This window comes from Schistocerca americana, chromosome 7 (genome assembly GCF_021461395.2).
Source record: "Schistocerca americana isolate TAMUIC-IGC-003095 chromosome 7, iqSchAmer2.1, whole genome shotgun sequence".
Taxonomy (NCBI): Eukaryota; Metazoa; Arthropoda; class Insecta; order Orthoptera; family Acrididae; genus Schistocerca; species Schistocerca americana.
Genome location: NC_060125.1, coordinates 108,696,959 through 108,721,054, shown reverse-complemented (window position 1 = coordinate 108,721,054; position 24,096 = coordinate 108,696,959). Strand labels below are relative to the sequence as shown.

The following is a 24,096-nucleotide window of genomic DNA, read 5'->3' as shown; positions in this document are numbered from 1 at the left end:
TTTCAGTTGTATCCAAAGGCCTCATATTTAGCCATACACTCAAGTTTAACCATGCTGGACTTTTCAGAGTCCTACTTTCCTTTTCCCAATCCCTGCAATGGAAGCACTTCTTTGCTGCCAATACCTCAAACCAAAACCACCCTAATTCCAATAGTGAACCCTGCCTCCTCCAGTTCATACCACAATCCAACTGTGATCCTATCCCCCTCTCCCTCTCCCACCTAACCACCTATTGGTCACCTTCCGGGAAATCCTTACCTCCAACTTAGCCTCATTATCCTTGCCTAGGTCCCTTCTTCAAAACACCAACATTTCAGTAGAAGAAAGAACAGCCATACACAACATCAAAACGAATCCTGACTTAATCATCCTACCTGCAGACAAAGGTTCTACCACTGCTGTTTTGAATCGCAGTGACTACTTGGCAAAGGCCTCCAACAATTATCTGACTCCTCCACCTATAAACTTTGCAAGAGTGCTCCCATCCCACAAGTCCAACACAAACTCCAGTCCCTGCTTAAAGCTTTAGGGCCTCCCCAGAACATCTTCCATGAATCCAATTCCCTCCTCAAGCCTATGACACCCCACACACCCACCTTCTACATGATTCCCAAAATCCACAAACCCAACAATCCTGGACGCCCCATTGTGGCTGGTTATTGTGACCCCACTGAAAGAATCTCAGCCCTCACTGACCAACACCTCCAAACAATTGCCTGTAATCCAGCCTCCCACAGCGAAGACACCACCCCATTCCTTCACCGAGTCTCCACCGTCCCCACCCTTTACCTCCTGGATCCCTACGTGTCTTGTTGACGTCACCTAGATTAGATTAGATTAATACTAGTTCCATGGATCATGAATATGATATTTCGTAATGATGTGGAACGAGTCAAATTTTCCAATACATGACATAATTAAGTTAATTTAACAACATAATTAAGTTAATATAACAACTTTTTTATTTTTAGTTTTTTTTAATTTTTTTAAACTTTTTTATAATTTTTTGTTCGTTTTTTTTTTCTTTTTTTCTTAATTTATATCTAAAAATTCCTCTATGGAGTAGAAGGAGTCGTCATTCAGAAATTCTTTTAATTTCTTCTTAAATACTTGTTGGTTATCTGTCAGACTTTTGATACTATTTGGTAAGTGACCAAAGACTTAAGTGGCAGAATAATTCACCCCTTTCTGTGCCAAAGTTAGATTTAATCTTGAATAGTGAAGATCATCCTTTCTCCTAGTATTGTAGTTATGCACACTGCTATTACTTTTGAATTGGGTTTGGTTGTTAATAACAAATTTCATAAGAGAGTACATATACTGAGAAGCTACTGTGAATATCCCTAGATCTTTAAATAGATGTCTGCAGGATGACCTTGGGTGGACTCCAGCTATTATTCTGATTACACGCTTTTGTGCAATAAATACTTTATTCCTCAGTGATGAATTACCCCAAAATATGATGCCATATGCAAGCAATGAGTGAAAATAGCCGTAGTAAGCTAATTTACTAAGATGTTTATCACCAAAATTTGCAATGACCTTTATTGCATAAGTAGCTGAACTCAAACGTTTCAGCAGATCATCAATGTGTTTCTTCCAATTTAATCTCTCATCAATGGACACACCTAAAAATTTTGAATATTCTACCTTAGCTATATGCTTCTGATCTAGGTCTATATTTATTAATGGCGTCATACCATTTACTGTACAGAAGTGTATGTACTGTGTCTTATCAAAATTCAGTGAGAGTCCGTTTACAAGGAACCACTTAGTAATTTTCTGAAACACATTATTGACAATTTCATCAGTTAATTCCTGTTTGTCAGGTGTGATTACTATACTTGTATCATCAGCAAAGAGAACTAACTTTGCCTCTTCATGAATATAGAATGGCAAGTCATTAATATATATTAAGAACAACAAAGGACCCAAGACCGGCCCTTGTGGAACCCCATTCTTGATAGTTCCCCAGTTTAAGGAATGCGCTGATCTTTGCATATTATGAGAACTGCTTATTTCAACTTTCTGCACTCTTCCAGTTAGGTATGAATTAAACCATTTGTGCACTGTCCCACTCATGCCACAATACTTGAGCTTGTCTAGCAGAATTTCATGATTTACACAATCAACAGCCTTTGAGAGATCACAAAAAATCCCAATGGGTGGTGTTCGGTTATTCAGATCATTCAAAATTTGATTGGTGAAAGCATATATGGCATTTTCTGTTGAAAAACCTTTCTGGAAACCAAACTGACATTTTGTTAGTACTTCATTTTTACAGATACGTGAAAGCTACTCTTGAATACATTACTTTCTCAAAAATTTTGGATAAAGCTGTTAAAAGAGAGATTGAACGGTAATTGTTGACATCAGATCTATCCCCTCTTTTATGCAAAGGTATAACAATAGCATATTTCAGTCTATCAGGGAAAATGCCCTGTTCCAGAGAGCTATTACACAGGTGGCTGAGAATCTTACTTATCTGTTGAGAACAAGCTTTTAGTATTTTGCTGGAAATGCCATCAATTCCATGTGAGTTTTTGCTTTTAAGCAAGTTTATTATTTTCCTAATTTCAGAGGGAGAAGTGGGTAAGATTTCAATTGTATCAAATTGCATAGGTATGGCCTCTTCCATTAACTGCCTAGCATCTTCTAATGAACACCTGGATCCTACTATATCCACAACATTTAGAAAATGATTATTAAAAATATTTTCAACTTCTGACTTTTTATTTGTAAAGTTTTCATTCAATTTGATGGTAATACTGTCCTCCTGTGCTCTTGGTTGACCTGTTTCTCTTTTAATAATATTCCAAATTGTTTTAATTTTATTATCAGAGTTGCTGATTTCAGACATGATACACATACTTCTGGATTTTTTAATAACCTTTCTTAATATAGCACAGTAGTTTTTATAATGTTTGATAGTTTTTGGGTCACTACTCTTTCTTGCTGTCAGATACATTTCCCTTTTCCGGTTACAAGATATTTTTATACCCTTAGTGAGCCATGGTTTGTTACATGGTTTCTTCTGAGTATAACTATTTTCTTGGGGAAGCAGTTTTCAAATGCATTTACAAAAGTGTCATGAAATAAATTATATTTTAAATTGGCATCAGGTTCACGGTACACCTCATCCCAGTCTAATTGCTGTAGGCTTTCCCTGAAATTTGCAATTGTTAAATCACTGAATGAACGTACTACTTTGGAGGACTGTTTAGTACTGCTGAATGGAGCTATGTCATATATCGTAACTAGCTGTGCACCATGATCAGAAAGACCATTCTCAACAGGCTGAGCATTTATCTGGTTAAACTTATCTTGGTCTATAAAGAAGTTATCTATCAGTGAGCTGCTATCCTTTACCACCCGAGTAGGAAAATCAATAATGGGTGTCAAATTGAAAGAACCGAGTAATACTTCGAGGTCATTTTTCCTATTACCCTCTTTCAGAGAATCTACACTGAAGTCCCCACAAATAATAATTTGCTTACCCCTGTCTGACAGATAGCACAACAAGGAGTCAAAATTTTTCAGAAATAGACGAAAATTTCCTGATGGGGACCTATACACAGTTACAATTATAAATGTGCCTTTATTTAACTTAAGCTCACAGGCACATGCTTCTATATGTTTCTCTGCACAAAACTTTGTTTCTATACCGTTTGCACAATGATAACTTTTGACATATATATTTAAACTCCTCCTTTCTCCATATTTTCTCTAATTGCATGTGCAGAGAGCTTATATCCACTTACATTTACCTTATCCATATCAGTAACAATGTGATGCTCAGACAGGCATAGTATATCTATTTCATCCTCAGTTTCTAAATCTTCTAAACAAACCAGAAGCTCGTCTATTTTATTCTTTAAACTCCCAATATTTTGATGAAATATACTTACATTATTTTTAATTATACTTTTATGAGAACCTTTCCTTATTCTAACATTTGCAGTACTCTCCTGTCTGAGTTTCTCATTGTGCTTAGGCCTAGTTCCTATACCAGTGGTCACATGGTGTTCAGAGAGGCAGATTATGTCAACTGGGTTGGGTGACTTTAATTCATCAATGCAATTACCTAGGACTGAGATACAACTTGGTGGAGATAAAATTTCTGGTGATTGGTGAAAATTTGTAATTGACAGCTGTGATTGGTGATCCAATGTGCTAGAATTGTGCTGTTTAATTTCTTTCCTAAACTGAAGAAATGTTTCAATCCTGACCTCTCGTAGAACTTGACATCTTTCTGTCTTGCCTATCCTAAAAAAGGTGCTGCTCCAACACCTGTAACCACTGGTATTTTGCCATTCATGACAGTCCTCCCCCCCTTAAATTTCCTGCTATTACCCCAGCCAGTTTACCCTTCCCTTTCCTGTTGAGATGTAGGCCGTGCCTGGTATAGTCCCACCTACTGAGAGAATCAACAGGAACCACACCAACATGAGCCCCCGCACCCGACCCAAGCAGCCGTTCCAACTCCAGTGTACCAGATTTGATGTCCACTCCTCTCTTTTTTCTCCCCACCTGTACACTACTATCCCTTCCGCTTTCCTGCCCCCTGCAGACTGCTGCTTGTGTCCCACATGAGGCTGCATTCCGGCCCCAGATGCTGGAGTTGGCAGTGGCTGTTGGCTGTGGCTGAAAGCTTTATGTGAGTGTTTTAATTGTGCCTATCTGCAATTTGACATGTCTTCTTCACAGTAAGTAGCAATCTGTCCTTCCTACATTGTTGATATTCATACTTTGAGTTACCACTGTGTGATAAAATTTTCATTTTCCTTAATTATCTGAATAATTTATTTTATCTCATCATACATTTCTTCAGTTTCTTTGTCATCTGTGGAGTTAGTTGGCACATAAAGATAGGCAGAAGAATGGACTCGCAAAATTAAAGACCACTATCTTTAGCAGTGGTTTGCTGTAGAATATTTGAACACTTTCTCAGTTCAAATATAATAAATTTCCTTGAGAGGAAAAAGCTTCTGTCCAGAAATCAGCATTGTTTTAGAAAGCATCTCCCATGTGAAACTCACCTTGCCCTTTTCTCACAGGAAAGCCTGCAAATCATGGATGAAGGGTAACAGACGATTCCATATTCCTCGATTTCCGTAAAGTCTTATGTCAAAGCGGTAGGTGGATCAAAACAAAATGTCCAGACACTCTGTGACCAAAATGGTACTGAAACAGAGGATGACAGACTAAAGGCCGAAATACTAAATGTCTTTTTCCAAAGCTGTTTCAAAGAGGAAGACTGCACTGTAGTTCCTTCTCTAGATTGTTGCACAGGTGACAAAATGGTAGATATCTAAATAGATGAGAGAGGAATAGAAAAACAATTAAAATCAGATGGGATACCAGTTCGATTTTACACAGAGTACGCGAAGGAACTTGCCCCTCTTCTTGCAGCGGTGTACCATAGGTCTCTAGAAGAGTGTAGCATTCCGAAAGATTGGAAAAAGGCACAGGTCATCCCTGTTTTCAAGAAGGGATATCGAACAGATGTTCAGAACTATATCTCTTAATGTATATCAGTTGTAGAATTTAGGAACACATATTATGTTCGAGTATGACGACTAGAAATCTACTCTGTAGGAATCAGCATGGGTTTCGAAAAAGACAATCGTGTGAAACTCAGCTCGCACTATTCGTCCACGAGACTCAGAGGGCCATAGACACGGGTTCCCAGGTAGATGCCATGTTTCTTGAGTTTCGCAAGGTGTTTGATACAGTTCCCCCCAGTCGTTTAATGAACAAGGTACGAGCATATGGACTATCAGACCAATTGTGTGATTGAATTGAAGAGTTCCTAGATAACAGAACGCAGCATGTCGTTCTCAATGGAGAGAAGTCTTCCGAAGTAAGAGTGATTTTAGGTGTGCCGAAGGGGAGTGTCGTAGGACCATTGCTATTCACAATATATATAAATGTCCTTGTGGATAACATCGGAAGTTCACTGAGGATTTTGCGGATGATGCTGTAGCATATCGAGAGGTTGTAACAATGGAAAATTGTACTGAAATGCAGGAGGATCTGCAACGAATTGACAAATGGTGCAGGGAATGGCAATTGAATCTAAATGTAGACAAGTGTAATGTGCTGCGAATACATAGAAAGAAAGATCCTTTATTATTTAGCTACAATATAGGTGGTCAGCAACTGGAAGCAGTTAATTCCATAAATTATCTGGGAGTACGCATTAGGAGTGATTTAAAATGGAATGACCACATAAAATTAATCGTCAGTAAAGCAGATGCCAGACAGATTCATTGGAAGAATCCTAAGGAAATGCAGTCTGAAAACAAAGGAAGTAGGTTAGAGTACACTTGTTCACCCACTGCTTGAATGCTGCTCACCGGTGTGGGATCCGTACCAGATAGGGTTAATAGAAGAGAGAGAGAGAGAGAGAGAGAGAGAGAGAGAGAGAGAGAGAGAGAGAAGATCCAACGGCGAGCAGCACACTTGATTACAGGATCATTTAGTAATCACGAAAGCGTTATGAAGATGATAGATAAACTCCAGTGGAAGACTCTGCAAGAGAGACACTCAGCAACTCGGTATGGGCTTTTGTTGAAGTTTCGAGAACATACCTTCACCGAGGAGTCGAGCAGTATATTGCTCCCTCCTATGTATATCTCACGAAGAGACCATGAGGATAAAATCAGAGAGATTAGAGCCCACACAGAGGCATACCGACAATCTTTCTTTGCACGAACAATACGAGACTGGAATGGAAGGGAGAACCAATAGAGGTACTCAAGGTACCCTCCACCACACACCGTCAGGTGGCTTGCGGAGTATGGATGTAGATGTAGAAGTCTGGTAGGACCACTTTTATTTTCTATATACATAATCTGATCTGGCAGACAGGGTAAGCAGCAGTCTGTGGCTATTTGCTGATGATTCTATGGTGTTTGAGTGACTGTAGTAAAATACTAGATGACTTACATGTAATTTGTAGTTGGCATGATGAATGGTAGCTACCTCTAGAAGTAGAAAAGTGAAGGTAAATGCAGATGAGTAGGCAAAACAAATCCTTAATATTCAAATACAGTATTAGTAGTGTGCTGATTGACACAGTCACACTGATTAAAATCTAGCTGTAATATTATAAAGGAATTCAAAATGGAATGAGCATCTAAGGACTTTAGTAGGGAAGGCGAATGACTAGATTCTTACCAGCAGGTCTGAACAACATGCAAGTATCACAGATGTGCTTTGGGAACTCAAATGGGAAACACTGGAGGGAAGATGACGTTCTTCTCTGTGAGCACTACTGGCATTCGAGGCTGACGGCAAAATGGTTCTACTGCCACCAACGTACATTTTGTGTAAGGACCACGAAGATAAGATCAGAGAGATTAGGCCTCATATGGAGTCACATAGACAGTCATTTTTCCCGCACTCTATTTGCGGCATATATATGTAGATGAAGATACTACTAGAGTGGGTGAGGGCTTTGTGTCTATCTTAGCTATGATAATGCATTAACTATGCTATTCATAATAGGTTACCCATATTCCTATTTTCTAATTCATAATTAAACGTACTCCTGCATTATCACTATTTGATTTTGTATTTATAACCCCGTTTTCACCTGACCACAAGTCCTATTCTTCCTGACACCAAATTTCACTACTTCCCACTAGAACTTCAACCTGTTTTCCTTTTTAAATTTTATAATCTTCCTGCCCAATTAAGGGATCCCACACTCAAATCCATAAACGCCAGTTTTTTGTTTTTTCCTGATGACATTCTCCCGAGTAGTCCCCACGCAGAGATCTGAATGGGGGAACCATTTTACCTCCAGAATATTTCACTGAAGAGGACGCCATCATCATTTAACCATACAGTAGAACTGCATGCCCTCTGGAATAATTACAGCTGTAGTTTCCCCTTGCTTTCAGCCGTTTGCAGTACCAGCATGGCAAGGCCATTTTAGATTGCATTACAAGGCCAGATCAGTCAATTATCCAGACTATTGCCCCTGCATCTACTGTTCCCTCTTCAGGAACCACACATTTGCTTGACCTCTCAACAGATACCCATCCATTGTGGCTGCACCTACAGTATGGTTACCTGTATCACTGAGGCTGGCAAGCTACCCCACCAAGGGCAAGGTCTGTGATTCATGGTGGGGGTTAAGGGACTTTCAGAGTTTGTATTGACTGAGGTTTTACAAATGGGTATTCTGAATACAAATACATGACCATCGTTCACAACATGCTGAAGTTAACCAATATAGCCTGACTTAAAATGAGATACTCACCATCGCGGTTAGAGAGCAAAGACACCAGTCCATTCAGACATGTGTCCGTTACTTCTTTTATGTTTGATGCACATCTGAAAAAGAACAGCTTTCAAATGAAATGTACTTCTACATTCAAACATTTAAGATATTTAAAAGAAATGTTAATAATGTTCAATACATGAAACAAATGTTTAGAATAGCATTACTGAGGCCCTCATCCTCCTTCCAACAGCTCAATAATATTTGAACCATCAAGATCATTCATTGTTTTCCTAATTACTAATCGTCTTCACACTTTCAGGTAGCCACTCTAAAATATTGTGAATATTGGTTCTAATAAGGAGATAAATTCAATTATTAGATTAATTTATTGTAACCAGCCACTGCTCTAATATGCAAGGACAATACTTTGTTGTTCATTTCTGTCTACTGTCCTATTAATACCTTCCCATCACTGAATCAGCACTTGCAGTATCAGGATTAATTCTATGTAAAGTATGCCTTTCCCACAAGTCATCATATGTACCATACTGGTAACAGCAATATTTTTAATGTGGGAATATTCGTGCAGGGCAGTAATATAACACAAATATCCAGTTGTTACGAGAGTGTGCTGAAAGGTAATGCTTCCAAATTTTTATGTGAAAACTCATGCAGCTTATTAAATAAAACAATCATTATTAACATTCTACATCTTTGCTCTTCATGTCTACACATTTGTACTCAACATAGTCACTCTCGCAACGAACGTGTCTCCCAACGAGCGACCACTTTATTGATACTGTTACTGTAGAATGTTTCACATTATTGATGGACCCACAACCTCACTTCTGTCAAAGTGAAGCCTTTAGGTTTTGGAAACAGATGAAAATTGGATGGGGCCAAGTTGTGACTGTATGGAGGATGACTGATGACAGTGAACCCAAGGAGCCACCATTGCTGCAGATGTCGCAGTGCTCATGTGCGGTCTGGCGCTGTCGTGCTGAAGGAGAGGATGCTCCAAGTGTGGACAAGCTGTTTGAATTTAATTTTTTTTTTACATCATGATGTTTCTCATGCAACACAGTTATGTTACACACCACCATGTTACGCGCTAGAATTCAGTACCACCTAATAGCAGGAGGATGGAAACATGTAGACATGAGGAAGCTTTAGGAGTTCTCACACAAAAAAATCAGAGGCATTACTTTTCAGCATGCCCTCATAGATGGAGTAAGGAAAGTGTGCAGATAACAAATATGGCTCAAAAGAAAGTTTACTTAGAGGTAATACAGAAAAATTCTATGTTGCTTAGGAAAGCAAGTTACTGTCGGCTTTAATCAAACTTCCTGATTTTTCTTTTGAGTCATCAATCTTCTGACTGGTGTGATGTGGCCCGCCACAAATTCCTCTCCTGTGCCAGCCTCTTCATCTCAAGAGTAAAACTTGCAACCTATATTCTCAATTATTTGCTGGATGTATTCCAATCTCTTGTCTTCCTCTACAGTTTTTGCCCTCTACAGCTCTCTCCGTGGAAGACATTCCCTGATGTCTTAATAGATATCCTATCATCTTTCCCGTTCTCTTTGTCAGTCTTTTCCACATATTCCTTTCGTCTCCGATTCTGCACAGAACCTCATCACTCCTTACCTTATCAACCTATCCAATTTACAACATTCGCCTGTAGCACCACATCTCATATTCTTTGATTCTCTTCTGTTTTGGTTTTCTCACAATCCATGTTTCACTACCTTACAATGCTGTGCTCCAAATGCACATCCTCAGAAATTTCTTCCTCAAATTAAGGTCTATCTTAATAGACTTCCCTTGACTAGGAATGCTCTTTTAACTTCCTCTACTTTGTTACCATCAATCCTGTTTTTTTAAGTTTCTCACTGTTCTCATTTCTCCTACTTCTCATTTTCTCATTACTTTCGAGTTTCTTGGATTTACTCTCAATCCGTATTCTGTAATCAGCAGATCAAGTAATTCTACTTAAATTTCACTGAGGATAGCAATGTCATCAGTGAACTGTATCACTAATAGGTTTTCACCCTCAATTTTAATCCGACTCCACCTTTCTTTTATTTCCATCACTGCTGCTTCAATGTACAGACTAAACAGTAAGTGCTGAAGACTACTTCCTGATAAATAAAGATTATGAGAGCTAGCTGATATAAGAGCATGGCTGGACCTAAATTTATTACTGAAAGTGCTTTTTTTTATAGTGATGTGTGTAAGGTTCAATTTGTGAGGGGGAGGGGGGATGGGGGGGGGGGGGGGGAGGGGAGGGGTGTCCTATGACAAGTTTACCCCACTTCAAAACAGACTCGGTTTTGTATTTTGTTAAATATATTTCGAAGTTGTGATTCTTGTACAGGTGTATTACTACTGTACAGAATGCAGCAGACTTGAGTATCTCAAAATATGGTGTACAGTAGATGCTATGCAATCGGCACTGTGTATGTCCATGGAGCAACTGAGGATGTTATAGTTTATGACCAACTAGGGTTATGGAAATTACAGAACTTTGTCTGCAGTAATTGCAAAAGTTATTCTAATACATACAAAATCATTACTGCAGAAGGACAACATTTTCACCTTTGTCTTCTTGATTTCGATCACAATTATTGCAATTTCTGACGTTCTCTTAGTAAGACATTCAAAGGTGAAAATGTTGTCCCGCCACAATTTGCACAGACTGTAAACATTGCTCTAAGGAGATAAAATCAATTTTGATCTGTGTTTTCCAATTGTGTTAAACATTATCGCTGTTTACAGACAGTGTTTCTTTAAGTGCAAAATGCCATATGAAGATGAAGAAATAACAGTTCGAAAGGTTCTTTTGAACTTGTGGGGAGTAAACCATCTGTTACATATTATGTGGAGTATAGACTCCCGGATTATTCACGATGTCTTTGAATTTCAAACAAATTAAAGATATATAGATGTTCTTTGCAGTTCACAATCACAAGATGTAATGAAGTATTATATATTGTGGTAAATAACCTGAATTTTTACATGACACCTGATGTTTCCAATTTTAGCGGCAGAATGATCATATCACTTGTCGGAATAAAAAACAAATCTTCAGCCACACTGTACAGAAAAATTTGCAAACAATTACATAATGTAATGAAGGCCTACCACAACAAGTGTACAGAATTCTGCAAGCACTTCTTCCTAACAATAAACATGACACTTAGTCCAATTGTAATCAAACTCCCACCCTTCTGGTCAGACAATCCACTACTGTGGTTCGCCCAACTTGAGAACCAATTTGTCCTGGCCTGCATCACCTTGGATGAAACTAAACTGTTATGCAGTGACTGATCATAATGAACAAATATCTATGGAAGTCGAGTACATCCTAGCTTCACTGCCAAGCACTGAAAACTAAACCTCTTACAAGTATGTGGTTGTAATGCACTTGTCACAGTCACAAACCAAGTAACTTGAAATTTGCTCTGAAGTGGAGAACCTGTTGACAGCACAAACACTTCAACTACTTTGTAGTTTTCGCATGCTGGCAGGCAATGCAGTTAATGATGATTTTCTGCAGAAATCATGGCTGTCACATGAACAGAAAATAAGCCCACTGGTTATTGCAATGCTCTCGTTCACAAAGCTGACTGAACAGTCAAGATGCATCCCTCCTGGCGCAATACAGCCATTAGTGCCAGTATCGAGAGTCTGCTGGAAGCACAAGTAAGTGAATTATCTAAGCAAGTTGTGACCCTATAAATACGGCACTCAACAAGTGCATTGAGCAAAAACAAGTGTTCACCCATAAGGAAGAATATCTACTGGTATCACAAAAAACTGCAAATTGCAGCAATGGTGAATGATGTCAAAGCAGACAGTTGTCGACTTTTCATAACAGAGCTCTCTACCACGCTTCAAGTTCTTGTTGATAGAGGTGATGATGCCTCAGCTTATTCTTCGTCTCGTCTTTCATGGCAAAATACCAATTGCAGTCACCTGTATGATGCAAACTGATCTTCCATAAAGACCTACAGCTACATCACCTTACATCTACACTACAATTTTCAACATTAATTTGTACGGAGCTTCACTGTTGCCAAAATGGTGTACTAAAATGTTAGAAAAGATTTCTTATTATCTTATCGCCTTCTCCCTCTTCTCTGCCAATGATACCTGCTTGGCTCTACAACACAGCTGTCTTATTGTGGACGCTAATGATATGCCAATGTTGTCGGCATCAGAGTGATTATTGATGATTCATAACACAATGACTTGTTTTGCCAATTCACTGAAATCACCGGTCTACAGCCTGCAGCTGTAGCACCAGTAAAAAATTCAAGACGAAACCACACTGTAATTACGCAGGATCACCAGTTCAAACAAGACCTCATCATCTGTCTCCAGACAAACTCCAGATCACAAAGTAAGATTTCTTTCTACGAAGAGCGCAAGGAAACTGTTGCCCTTTATACAGTAGCTGGGCCTCATAACTTCATGTTGTCCCTAAGAAGAGCAACAGATGGCACTCTTGTGGAGACTGTCATCACCTTAAGGCCAGAATTATACGTAATCACTATCCTGTGCCACAATGAAGACTTTACTATGTACCTTCATGGCAAGACTGTTTTCTCCAAGATTGACTTCACCCATGCTGTTTATCACACACCCACTTCACTGACAATATTTTGAAAAGGATAGCTTCTTACTCACCTGATAGAAGAGATGTTGAGCCACAGACACAAACAAAAAAATGACTGCTAAATGTGAGCTTTTGGCCAAAAGGCTTTCTTCTACAGCGCGCGCGCACGCGCACGTGCACGCACACACGCACGCACGCACGCACGCACGCACACACACACACACACACACACACACACACACACACACACACACACACACACACACAAATGCAACTCGCACACATGTGTGCAGTCTCGGGCAACTGAATCCACAATGCGAGCAGCAGCACCAGTACATGATGGGAGTGGCAACTGGCTGGGGGTAAGGAGGAGGCTGGGGTGGGGAGGGGGAGGGATAGTATGGTGCGGGTGGCAGACAGTGAAATGCTGCAGTTTAAACAGAGGGCAGGAGAAAAGGTGGGAAGAAGGGGGGGGGGGGGGGGGGGGTTATGGAAAAAAGAGAGGTAAAAAGTAATTAAAAAACTGGGTGTGGCGGTGAAGTGACAGATGTGTAGTGCTGGAATAGGAACAGGGAGGGGGCTGGTTGGGTGAGGACAGTGACTAATGATGGTTGGCGCCAGGAGAGTTACAGGAACACAGGATGTATTGCAAGGAAAGTTCCCACCTGCCCAATTCAGAAAAGCTGGTGTTGGTGGGAAGGATCCATATGGCACAGGCTGTGAAGTAGTCATTGAAATGAGGGATACCATGTTTGACAGCGAGTTCAGCAACAGGGTGGTCCACTTGTTTCTTGGCCACAGTTTGTTGGTGGCCATTTATGAGGACGGACAGCTTCTTGGTTGTCATACCTACATATAATGCAGCACAGTGGTTGCAGTTTAGCTTGTAAATCACATGACAGGTTTCACAGGTAGCCCTACCTTTGATAGGATAGGTGATGTTAGTGACCAGATTGGGTGGTCTTGCATCTAGATCTATTACAGGGGTATGAGCCATGAGGTAATAAGGTATTGGGAGGAGGGGTTGTGTAAGGATGGACAAGTATATTGTGTAGGTTTGGTGGATGGTGGAATACCAGTGCAGGAGGGGTGGGAAGGATAGTGGGGAGGACATTTCTCATTTCTGGGCATGACGAGGTAATCGAAACCCCTGGCGGAGAATGTAATTCAGTTGCTCCAGTCCTGGATGGTACTGGGTTACGAGGGGAATGCTCCTCTGTGGCCGGACTGTGTAACTTTGGGGGGTGGAAGGAAACTGGAAAGTTAAGGCAGGGCAGATTTGTTTATGTAAAAGGTTGGTAGCATAATTACGTTCAGTGAAGGCTTCAGTGAGACCCTTGGTATATTCCGAGAGGGACTGCTCATCACTGCAGATGCGACGACCATGGGTGGCTAGGCTGTATGGAAGGGACTTCTTGGAATGGAATGGGTGGCAGCTGTCGAAGTGGAGGTATTGCTGGTAGTTAGTAGGTTTGATATGGATGGAGGTACTGATGCAGCCATCTCTGAGGTGGAGGTCAGCATCTAGGACAGTGGATTGTTGGGTTGAGTAGGACCAGATGAAGCAAATGGGGGATACGTTGTTGAGGTTCTGGAGGAATATGGATAGGGTGTCCTCACCTTCAATCCATATAGCAAAGATGTTATCAATGAATCTGAACCAGGTGAGGGGTTTAGGACTCTGGGTTTTTAGGAACAATTCCACTAGATGGTCCATGAATAGATTGGCATAGGATGGTGCCATGCGTGTACCCATTGCCGTACCCCAGATTTGTTTGTAGGTAATGCTTTCAAGGGAGAAGTAATTGTGGGTGAGGATATAGTTGGTCATGGCAAACTAGGAAGCAGGTTGTTGGTTTGGAATGCATAGGGCATTTGGGAAGGTAGTGTTCAATAGCAGTAAGCCCATGGGTATTAGGAATGTTAGGGTACATGGAGGTGGCATCAATAGTGACGAGCAGGGCAGCGTGTCGTAAAGGGACAGGAACTGTGGAGAGTTGGTGGAGGAAATAGTTGGTATCTTTTATATATGAGGGTACATTCTAGGCAATAGGTTGAAGGTGTTGCTCTATGAGAGCAGAGATTCTCTCAGTGAGGGCACAGTAACCAGCCACAATGGGGTGTCCTGGGTGGTTGGGTTTATGGACTTTAAGAAGCATGTTGAAGGTAGGAGTGTGGGGAGTGGTAGGGGTAAGTAGAGAAATAGACTCTGGGGAGAGGTTCTGGAATGGGCCTATGGATTTGAGGAGTGACTGGAGATCCTGCTGGATTACTGGAATGGCGTCACTGTGGAAAGGTTTGTAGGTGGAAGTATCTGACAGCTGATGGAGTCCGCTAGGTAATCCTTGTGGTTCAAAACAACGGTGGTGGAGCCTTTGTCCGCACGTAGGATTATAAGGTCATGATCAGTTTTTAGATGGTGGACTGCGGTTCTTTCTGTGAATGTAAGGTTAGTTTGCATGTTGGGGGATTTGGGGAATGATGGTGAGGCAAGGTTCGAGGTTAAGAAATTCTGGAAAGTTTACAGGGGTGGTTGGGGGCAGTGTGGGTGGATCATGGTTGGATAAAGGAGTGAACTGAGTTAGGCAAGGATCATTTTTTCTTATCCTAACCAGATCCCTGTCCCACATACTGTTCCGCCATTGTTGCTTGGTTCATGAAATCCCCCCTAATGGCTTTACCATCAACTTACCCATCTCTGGTTGCCAGCCCTCCTTCCACAATGACCTCCACCTCTTCAGATTCCACCAATCGTTAGCCCTCACCAACATAGTCCTGCAAAACCATATCAATCAAGCCCAAACCTCCTTGCAGTACCTTCTCTCCAGCCTCAAAATTCTCCTGCTATGTAATCCCAAATTCCTGGAACATATAACACACATTCAAACTCTTGCCCTGCAGGAAATTGAGCAACATGCACAATGGCACCTCAAAAAGCTCTCCATCCTGCTCACTTTTTACTACCACCTCGGAGTACCACAGTCCACCACCTCTACAATAACCTCCAAACCTCCCCTACGTTCCCCCGTAGCTGACAAACCCTGTCTCGCAGACCTATTACACTCACCCCACCCTCCAAAACTCCCTCCCACCACCACACACAATCCAGAACCTAAACAGACCCACAACACAGTCATGAACCTTTCCTCCAGAAACATTACTCTCACAGAAATATCAGTCCTTTCCAAAGGCCCACTCCCAAATTCAGTCATGCAGCACTTTTTAAAGACCTTCTCTCCTTCTCCCGGTCCCTACAATGGAAACACTTTTTCGCCACCAACCCGACCAATCAGACTCAACCAAAGACGAATACTGAACCTTGCCTAACTCCATTAACTCCTCCATCCAACCATGATCCACCCACACTGCCCCCTAACCACCCCCTGTAAACTTCCCAGAATTTCTTAACCTCGAACCTTGCCCCACCATCATTCCCCAAATCCCCCATCATGCAAACTAACTTCACATCCACTGAAAGAACCACAGTTCACCATCTAAAAACTGATCAAAACCTTAAAATCCTACCTGCGGGCAAAGCCTCCACCACCGTTGTTTTGAACCATAAGGATTATCTGGTGGAGGATTCTGTCAGCTGTCAGATACTTCTACCTACAAATCTTTCCACAGTGACCTCATTCCAGTAATCCAGCAGGATCTCCAGTCACTCCTCAAATCCTTAGGCCTATCACAGAACCTCTCTCCAGAGTCCACCTCTCTACTTACCCCTACCACTCCCCACACTCCTACCTTCAACATGCTTCCTAAGTCCATAAACCCCACCACCCAGGATGTCCCATTGTGGCCAGTTACTGTGCCCTCATTGAGAGAATCTCTGCTCTTGTAGTCCAACACCTTCAAACTATTACCCAGAACCTACCCTCCTATACAAAAAATACCAACCATTTCCTCCACCAATTCTCCACAGTTCCTGTCCCTTTACAAGGTGCCCTGCTCCTCACTATCAATGCCACCTTCGTGTACACTAACATTCCTAATTCCTGTGGCCTTACTGCTATTGAACACTTCCTTTCCAAACATCCTATGGATTCCAAACCAACAACCTCCATCCTAGTCATCATGACCAACTACGTCCTCACCCACAATTACTTCTCCTTTAAAGGCATTACCTACAAACAAATCCAGGGTATGGTTATGGGGACCCGCATGGCACCATCCTACGCCAACCTATTCATGGGCCATCTAGAGGAATCCTTCCTAAAACCCTTCTATACAGCCTAGCCACCAGTGGTTGTCGCATCTACAGTGACAAGCAGTCCCTCTCAGAATTTACCGAGGGTCTCACTGAAGCCTTCACTGACCGTAATTATCCTACCAACCTTGTACAAAAACAAACCTGCCCTGCCTTATCTTTCCAGTCTCCAACCACTTCCCGAAGTCCCACAGTCCGGCCACAGAGGAGAATTCCCCTCGTAAGCCAGTATCATCCAGGATTGGAGCAACTTAATTACATTCTCTGCCAGGGTTTCAATTACCTTTCGTAGTGCCATGAAATGAGAAATGTCCTGCTCACTATCCTTCCCACCGCTCCTACAGTGGTCTTCTGCTGTCCACCGAACCTGCACAACATACTCGTCCATCCTTACACAATCTCTGCTCCCAATCCCTTACCTCATGGCTCATACCCCTGTAATACACCTAGATGCAAGACCTGTCCCATACATCCTCCTACCACTACCTACTCCAGTCTGGTCACTAACATTACCTATCACATCAAAGGTAGGGCTACCTGTGAAACCAGTCATATGATTTACAAGCTAAGTTGCAACCACTGTGCTGCATTCCACATACGCATGACGACCGAGAAGCTGTCTATGTGCATGAATGGCCATCGACAAACTGTGACCAAGAAACAAGTGGACCACTCTGTTGCTGAACATGCTGCGAAATATGATATCCTTTATTTCAATGACTGCTTCACAGCCTGTGCCATATGGATCCTTCCCATCAACACCAGCTTTTCTGAATTGCGCAGGTGGGAACTTTCCCTGCAATACATCCTATGTTCCCATAACTCTGCTAGCCTCAACCTTCGTTAGTCACTATCCACACCCATCCAGCCGCCTCCCTGTTCCCATTCCAGCACTACACATCTGTCATTTCACCACCATACCCAGTCTTTTAATTTCTGGGTGTGTGTGTGTGGGTATTGTTGACAAAGGCCTTAATAGCCGAAAACTATGATTGTGTGTATCTTTTTGTTGTGCCTATCGTGACTCAGCATCTCCGCTGTATTGTGAGTAGCGACTTTCCTTCTCTAATATTGTTACATTACATTCTGGAATTTCCATTGTTTGATAACTACAGTCTTGAGAGTTCTGTTAAATCTATACTGATGACATGCTTGTATAGCTGCCCAGCAAGGCAGAACATCTAGCAAAACTACAAAAACTGTTCACTTGGCTATGATAACATAACTTAGTGATTAATGCATCAAAATCTATCTTTGGAGCGACTGAAGGAAAACTCTTAGGGTACCTTTATGAATGTACCACGAATCCTGGCATTTTCAAGACAGAGCGGAAACTATTTCTCAATTTCTCCAGCCCACTGCAATACATAAAGATCTGCCATTTCTTTCACAAATTTTAATTGATATTTTGTGAGCAATTATGCAATAGTGACAACATCCTTCAGCAAATTCCTACAAGGTTCACCTAAACCTGGACACACACTACAATGAACTAATGAAAATAAAGCATCCTACACCACAGAAAAGCTGCTATTGCAGAGGCTGCATTAATAGCTCACCCTCTTCTTGGCGCACCTCTCGTAGCCATGGTGAGCGCAGCATCAACTGCCAACGGAGCTGTATTACAACATACACAAAATGAATTATTTCATTTTATTATGTAAAAAGTTATCATCATCACAATGAAATTGCTCAACAAATGACCACAAACTCTACATAGCACTGGCCTCAATCAAAAACTTTAGGCACATGCTCGAAGATAGACATTTCATTCTTATCATAGACAATAAGCCGCTCATGTTCGCTTTCTTTTCAGAAGCCAGACACGGCATCACCGTGCCAGTTGTCGTCTGCGCACCTACGCAGGTTCCATCTATTACATAAAATGCCACACACATTTTTCTCAATTATTTTATAAATTGCATCGAAAGACATCATTTTTCAACTTTTTCTGTTGAATTTAATGCTGCAATTTGTTTCATGTCATCAGAGAATCTCAGTGAACATCATTAACAACATATATTGTGAGATGTGTTGCTAGATATCATGCAGCAATTAACCCAACAGTTGCTACTCTGATGAAATACCATGTTTAATTGAACACTGGTTTTGGTGTTGTTATAGTTGGCCATTCATCTGGTCACTGCATCTGCCGGCACTAAATCTGCAACCCAAATGGGCCGTATGTAGGCACTTCTCCACCACAGCTGGTAGCAGAGATGCTAGCTGCGTGCACACTGACGGCAATGGTGCTGCAACCACAGAACTATTCTTCACTTGCAGTTGCATGCTTCCACATGCAGATATTTGTTTCCCTGCCTATGAAGGTCATGACATGGGCACAAGCAGACAAATGGGTCCCACTCTCAGCTTAATGTAGGCCGCATCCCATGGTCCATCAATCAGAGCCACATGCCTTGTTGGCATCATAGTGTCCCGGGCAGCTGCCATTGGTTGAGCATCACCTCCTATTGACCATCGCAACAGCACATCGTCATATGCTTTGCCGCCTGTTGGGATCATCACATCTCAGGCAGTCATCATGAGTTGAATACTGCCTCCCATCAGCCACTGATGGCTGCTAATGCCAGTGCCATCTCATTGGCTTTACTGACACTGTCGCTCAGCTGGGCTTCCACCACACTGATTTCACAGCTCACACTGGACTCCTACCAAGCCGACACTGCTGCTCCCACTGGGCTTTCATTGAGCCCACGGGTTTCTGCCACTGCTTCGCATTGGGCTCCAGCCGAGCCAATGCCACAACATCATACCAAGTGTCATTCACATCTCCAGCACAACATCATGCCAGATGCCAGGCATTCCTGCACCACAGCCTACACCAGGTTCCTGCAAAGCCCACACCAATGCCACTAGGACTGGCCAGACAGTACCCTGCCTACGAGACCTGGAGAAGCATCCCGAGTTATATTTACCAGATGCCATACTGTTAACTTTTGCCTTTGGTTGTGCAATAAAGTGTGCAGCACTTGCCACCAGGCAAGGACACGAAAAGGACAAATCTGAGAAGAGAACAATGAGTGAGTAAACCCACACCAGAAAAACCTACGTAGTCACAAGACTACCTTATCTCTCACATTTTTTATTTGCTTGCTTACATCTGTGTCACAAAACACGAGTATCAATTAATATTAGAGTGACTAAAATATTTTATATTTTTGTTAAAATGTACACCTTATTTCATGTCATACTTATTTACCTATCAAATATGAAATGTTTACTTACCTTCCTATAGCTTGGATAGTAGCAGCAACAAATTCCTTGTCATTGCTTGAAATATAAGTTTGAAACTCTCTCAGAATAACTGAAATACTTGTTTCTGTTGCAAGGTTTGTCAATATTTCTAGTTTCAATAACTTTATGTGAGTAGGGTCACTTGTTCGCACAAAAAAGCTCTTCAAAAATGGTTCAAACATTCCCTGAAATTTGTAAGAGGTTACAGTTATTACCTTGCAATAACAGAACTTTTACTTGCGTGAGGAAAGGATTTTTTATGGAGGTGGTTGGAGAAAACAAGGAGACCTGTAAAAATGAAAACAAAAGGAAAAAGCAGAAGAAGTAATCATCATATGTAGTACTGAACAACAACGGCTTCAGTGAAAGCAAAATAAAAAGAAGAAAATCATGGAGATAGTGTAAAGCACTATTAGAAAACAATGATTTGCCCAGAAGCATTGAGCATTAGAATGCTGCTTCCAGGAGTCAGGGAAGAGGGCTGGCCCAACATCGAATCCACGTAGCAAATTAATGACAAGGGTTGTTGTGTCGGCCAGTGTGGATGTGGTTTTTAGATGGTTTTCCCACATCTGCCATGATGAATAACGAACTGGTACCCATGTCCCTCCTCACTTACAAGATTCGTAATCACTTCAGACATACTCTCTCACTTTTATGTGGGATGATAACACTAGCCGCAAACAGATAAGACACATTTATTCTGTACTGGAGGGGTTGGGATTGTGACAAGATGAGCAGTTAGTCAACCTCTACCCCTAACACTATCCAATCCAGATTAACATGCTGACCCCATCTATATACAGGACAAAACCAGAAAAACGAGGAAGACGTCAATGAAGACAATACACAATCCAAAGGGGCCCAGAACTAATAAATAAGTGCAAAGCTGAGATACCTTTTCTTTATCTTGACTGAGTGCATGCCATGATTAACATTTCTGTCTCAAGTAGGATTTGGCTGCTGGAGACAGACTTGAACCGGAAAAACATTCCCAGAGGGAAAAGTCAACTAAAAAGGGGTAGAGGCATAGAAAACAAGCAACAGTGTCAAATCTATGACAGGTAACAGAAAGATGATGGTGAAAGTAATGACTAAAATTAAATAATGTGTGCAATATACCAAAGTTTTCTCTCTAGCACCTTAAGATTCAGACATCTTACACATGATTTATTAACTATGGAATATGCTAATTACTTACCTTCCTGAGAGTTGAAATAGAAGCAATGCAGTTAAGTACCACTGACTGAACTTCACGATGAGATCTAAGAAGGCGTATCAGTGCCTTGGCAACAACATTCACCTCAGACCTTGGTGCTAAATGATGATACAGCTGAGCTACTGCCATCACTACCTTCACATATGAAAAGAAAACAATCAAAATAAATATCCTTATTTAAATACAAAAAGGTTTATGAACGAAGATTCAGTTTCATTTCTACAAAAATTTGGATGTTCAGCACTCCACAGAAGTTAAATATGAAGCATTTGTAATTCCATAGTGTGCACCTACAAACAAACATCCAAGGCATTAGATAATTGTTGTGTTTATGTTTTTATTTGTGACATTTGTTATGGCTTCTAGCAAATTAATATATTCATTTTCCAACACAAATATTGAGCAGGTCTTCAGTGAAATACTAAAAATACAATTATAAGATCTAGAAGTAGGTTATCATCACTCAACATCAATTTCAACTACAATAAAACAGGTTTCTTGCTCATTCTTTCGTGTAAGCATTCAGTATGAACAGTAAATTGAATACAAGGGTTGACTGAAAAGTCATGCCTCCACCTTTGTAACTGTTCAACAGTTGGCAGCATTGGTATGTGGCAGGTACTGGTTTGTTCTGTAGCCTCTTCTCTGCAGCTCCAGTTGGCGGGAAGCCTTAGCATTGAATGGTTGTGTTTTTACAGTGTAAAGTATGGAACCCCGTGCACACGACTGACGGTCAATGCGATTTAAGCAGCGTGCAATCATTGAATTCTTGACAGCAGAAGGTGTCAACCCAAAGGAGGTTCATCAGAGAATGAAAGCAGTTTATGGTGATCGTGTTGACGTGAGCACTGTGCGTCATTGGGCAAGTAAGTTTAAAGATGTTGAGACGGGAACATCTGACCTGCGTGACAAACAAAGAGTGGGACGTACTGTGATAGCAACCACCGAGTTTCACAAGCAACGATTGATTCAGGACAACTGTCGTGTCACTCAGAGAGAAAGTGCAAGCACAATCGGCATTTCATAAGAACATATGGGTCACTTTATTGCTTTGCTTGGCTATCGGTAGATCTGTGCACAATGGGTACCCCAGATGCTGACTCCTGAATTTAAAGCGCACAGACTTAAAATTTTCCAGGAACTCCTCTTGCGTTACGAGAATGAAGGTGACGCCTTTCTCCATTCAATTGTGACAAGAGACGAAATGTGGGTACACCATTATGACCCGGAGACGAAACGTCAGTCTATGGAATATTGACACAAAGACTTGCCCCAGGAAAAGAAATTCAAAATGCAGCCTTCAGTTGGAAAAATCATGGCCACAGTGTTCTGGGATCCATGTTCATTTCCTTGATCGTGGAACAACAATAAATTCAGAGCGTTACGTCACAATGCTGTGAACTCTGAAACAACGGCTAACAAGGGTCCAAAAGGAAAAGGAAAATGTTTTCCTGCAGCATGACAGTGCCAAAGCACACACTTCACATGCCACCACAGCAGAACTTCAGAGACTGAATCTCACCACCATACAGCATCCTCCATACAGTCCAGATTTAGCACCGTCTAACTTCCATCTGTTCCCGATAATGAAAGACTATCTGTGGGGACATCATTACGCTTATGATGAAGGCGCAGAGAAAACTGTGAGACTGTGATTGCAGAAACAGAGTGTTGACATCTTCTGTGACGGCTTCAGAAAACTTGTTCATCATTGGCAGGAATGTATCCAATTGGATGTTGACTATCTGGAAAAGTGAATACTGGTAATTAAAGACACATTCTAAGGATTATTTCTGCATTTGAGTTATTAAAATATTCCCATCCATTAATGAAGGTGGAGGCATTACTTTTCATTCAACCCTTGTAAAATACAAACATGCAAGTATTTTTTTTTTTATTAGTGATGAGATTTGAGTGTCTCACATCCAGGTTTAGGTACTGATCTTGCCCATAATTTTAATCTGGCAGGAAGTTTCATTACACCATACTCTCCACTGAACAGTGAAACAATCATTCCCATTAACATCATTATTGATCTGTTTTTGTGTTCCCAAGCCATTTCTGATCTAATGCAAAAACTACTCCATCAGATGAACCCCCCCCTCAGAAAGAGATATATAATATTTTTCTCCTCCCATAAAAAACCACTTTTGCTACTTTTTACCTTATTTTCAACACATTTATTGTCCTGTGCAACTTAAATGATATCTCAAGTTTTTATTTAGCCTTAATTTCACTGAAATTTATTATTTAGATTATTATTTTGATTTTTCTGATTCCCTTGGTGTAACTGATTTTTATTAGTGCACACATAATTGGAAAATACAATTGACTGATACTAGCACTAAAAAAAGCCAAGAGCTAATTAGTATATATTAGAAAAAAGTGTGTATTCAACTTGAAACCTGCAACACACTTATGGAAGAACAGTTTGTAAGTTGTGAATATTTGATTCTTGATCTGACGTAAGCTGCATTCATGTTTTGAAGGACTAAGTCAAATACTCCCCTAGGCATCCAGATTTGGATTTGTTGTTGTTTCCTTAAGTTACTGAA

General features: G+C 41.1%; 1 protein-coding gene across 1 annotated transcript in view; it reads right to left on the bottom strand.

Annotated features, from left to right (window-relative positions):
* LOC124621877 (AP-3 complex subunit beta-2) overlaps positions 1 to 24,096 on the bottom strand; it is a 224,259-nt gene that overhangs the window by 119,836 nt on the left and 80,327 nt on the right. The window contains exons 8-10 of the mRNA XM_047147343.1: positions 21,524 to 21,676; positions 20,314 to 20,507; positions 8,273 to 8,346 (exon numbers count right to left, since the gene is read on the bottom strand). Of these exons, the coding sequence (XP_047003299.1) occupies positions 8,273 to 8,346; positions 20,314 to 20,507; positions 21,524 to 21,676 (421 nt within the window). The remainder of the gene's footprint in view (positions 1 to 8,272; positions 8,347 to 20,313; positions 20,508 to 21,523; positions 21,677 to 24,096) is intronic.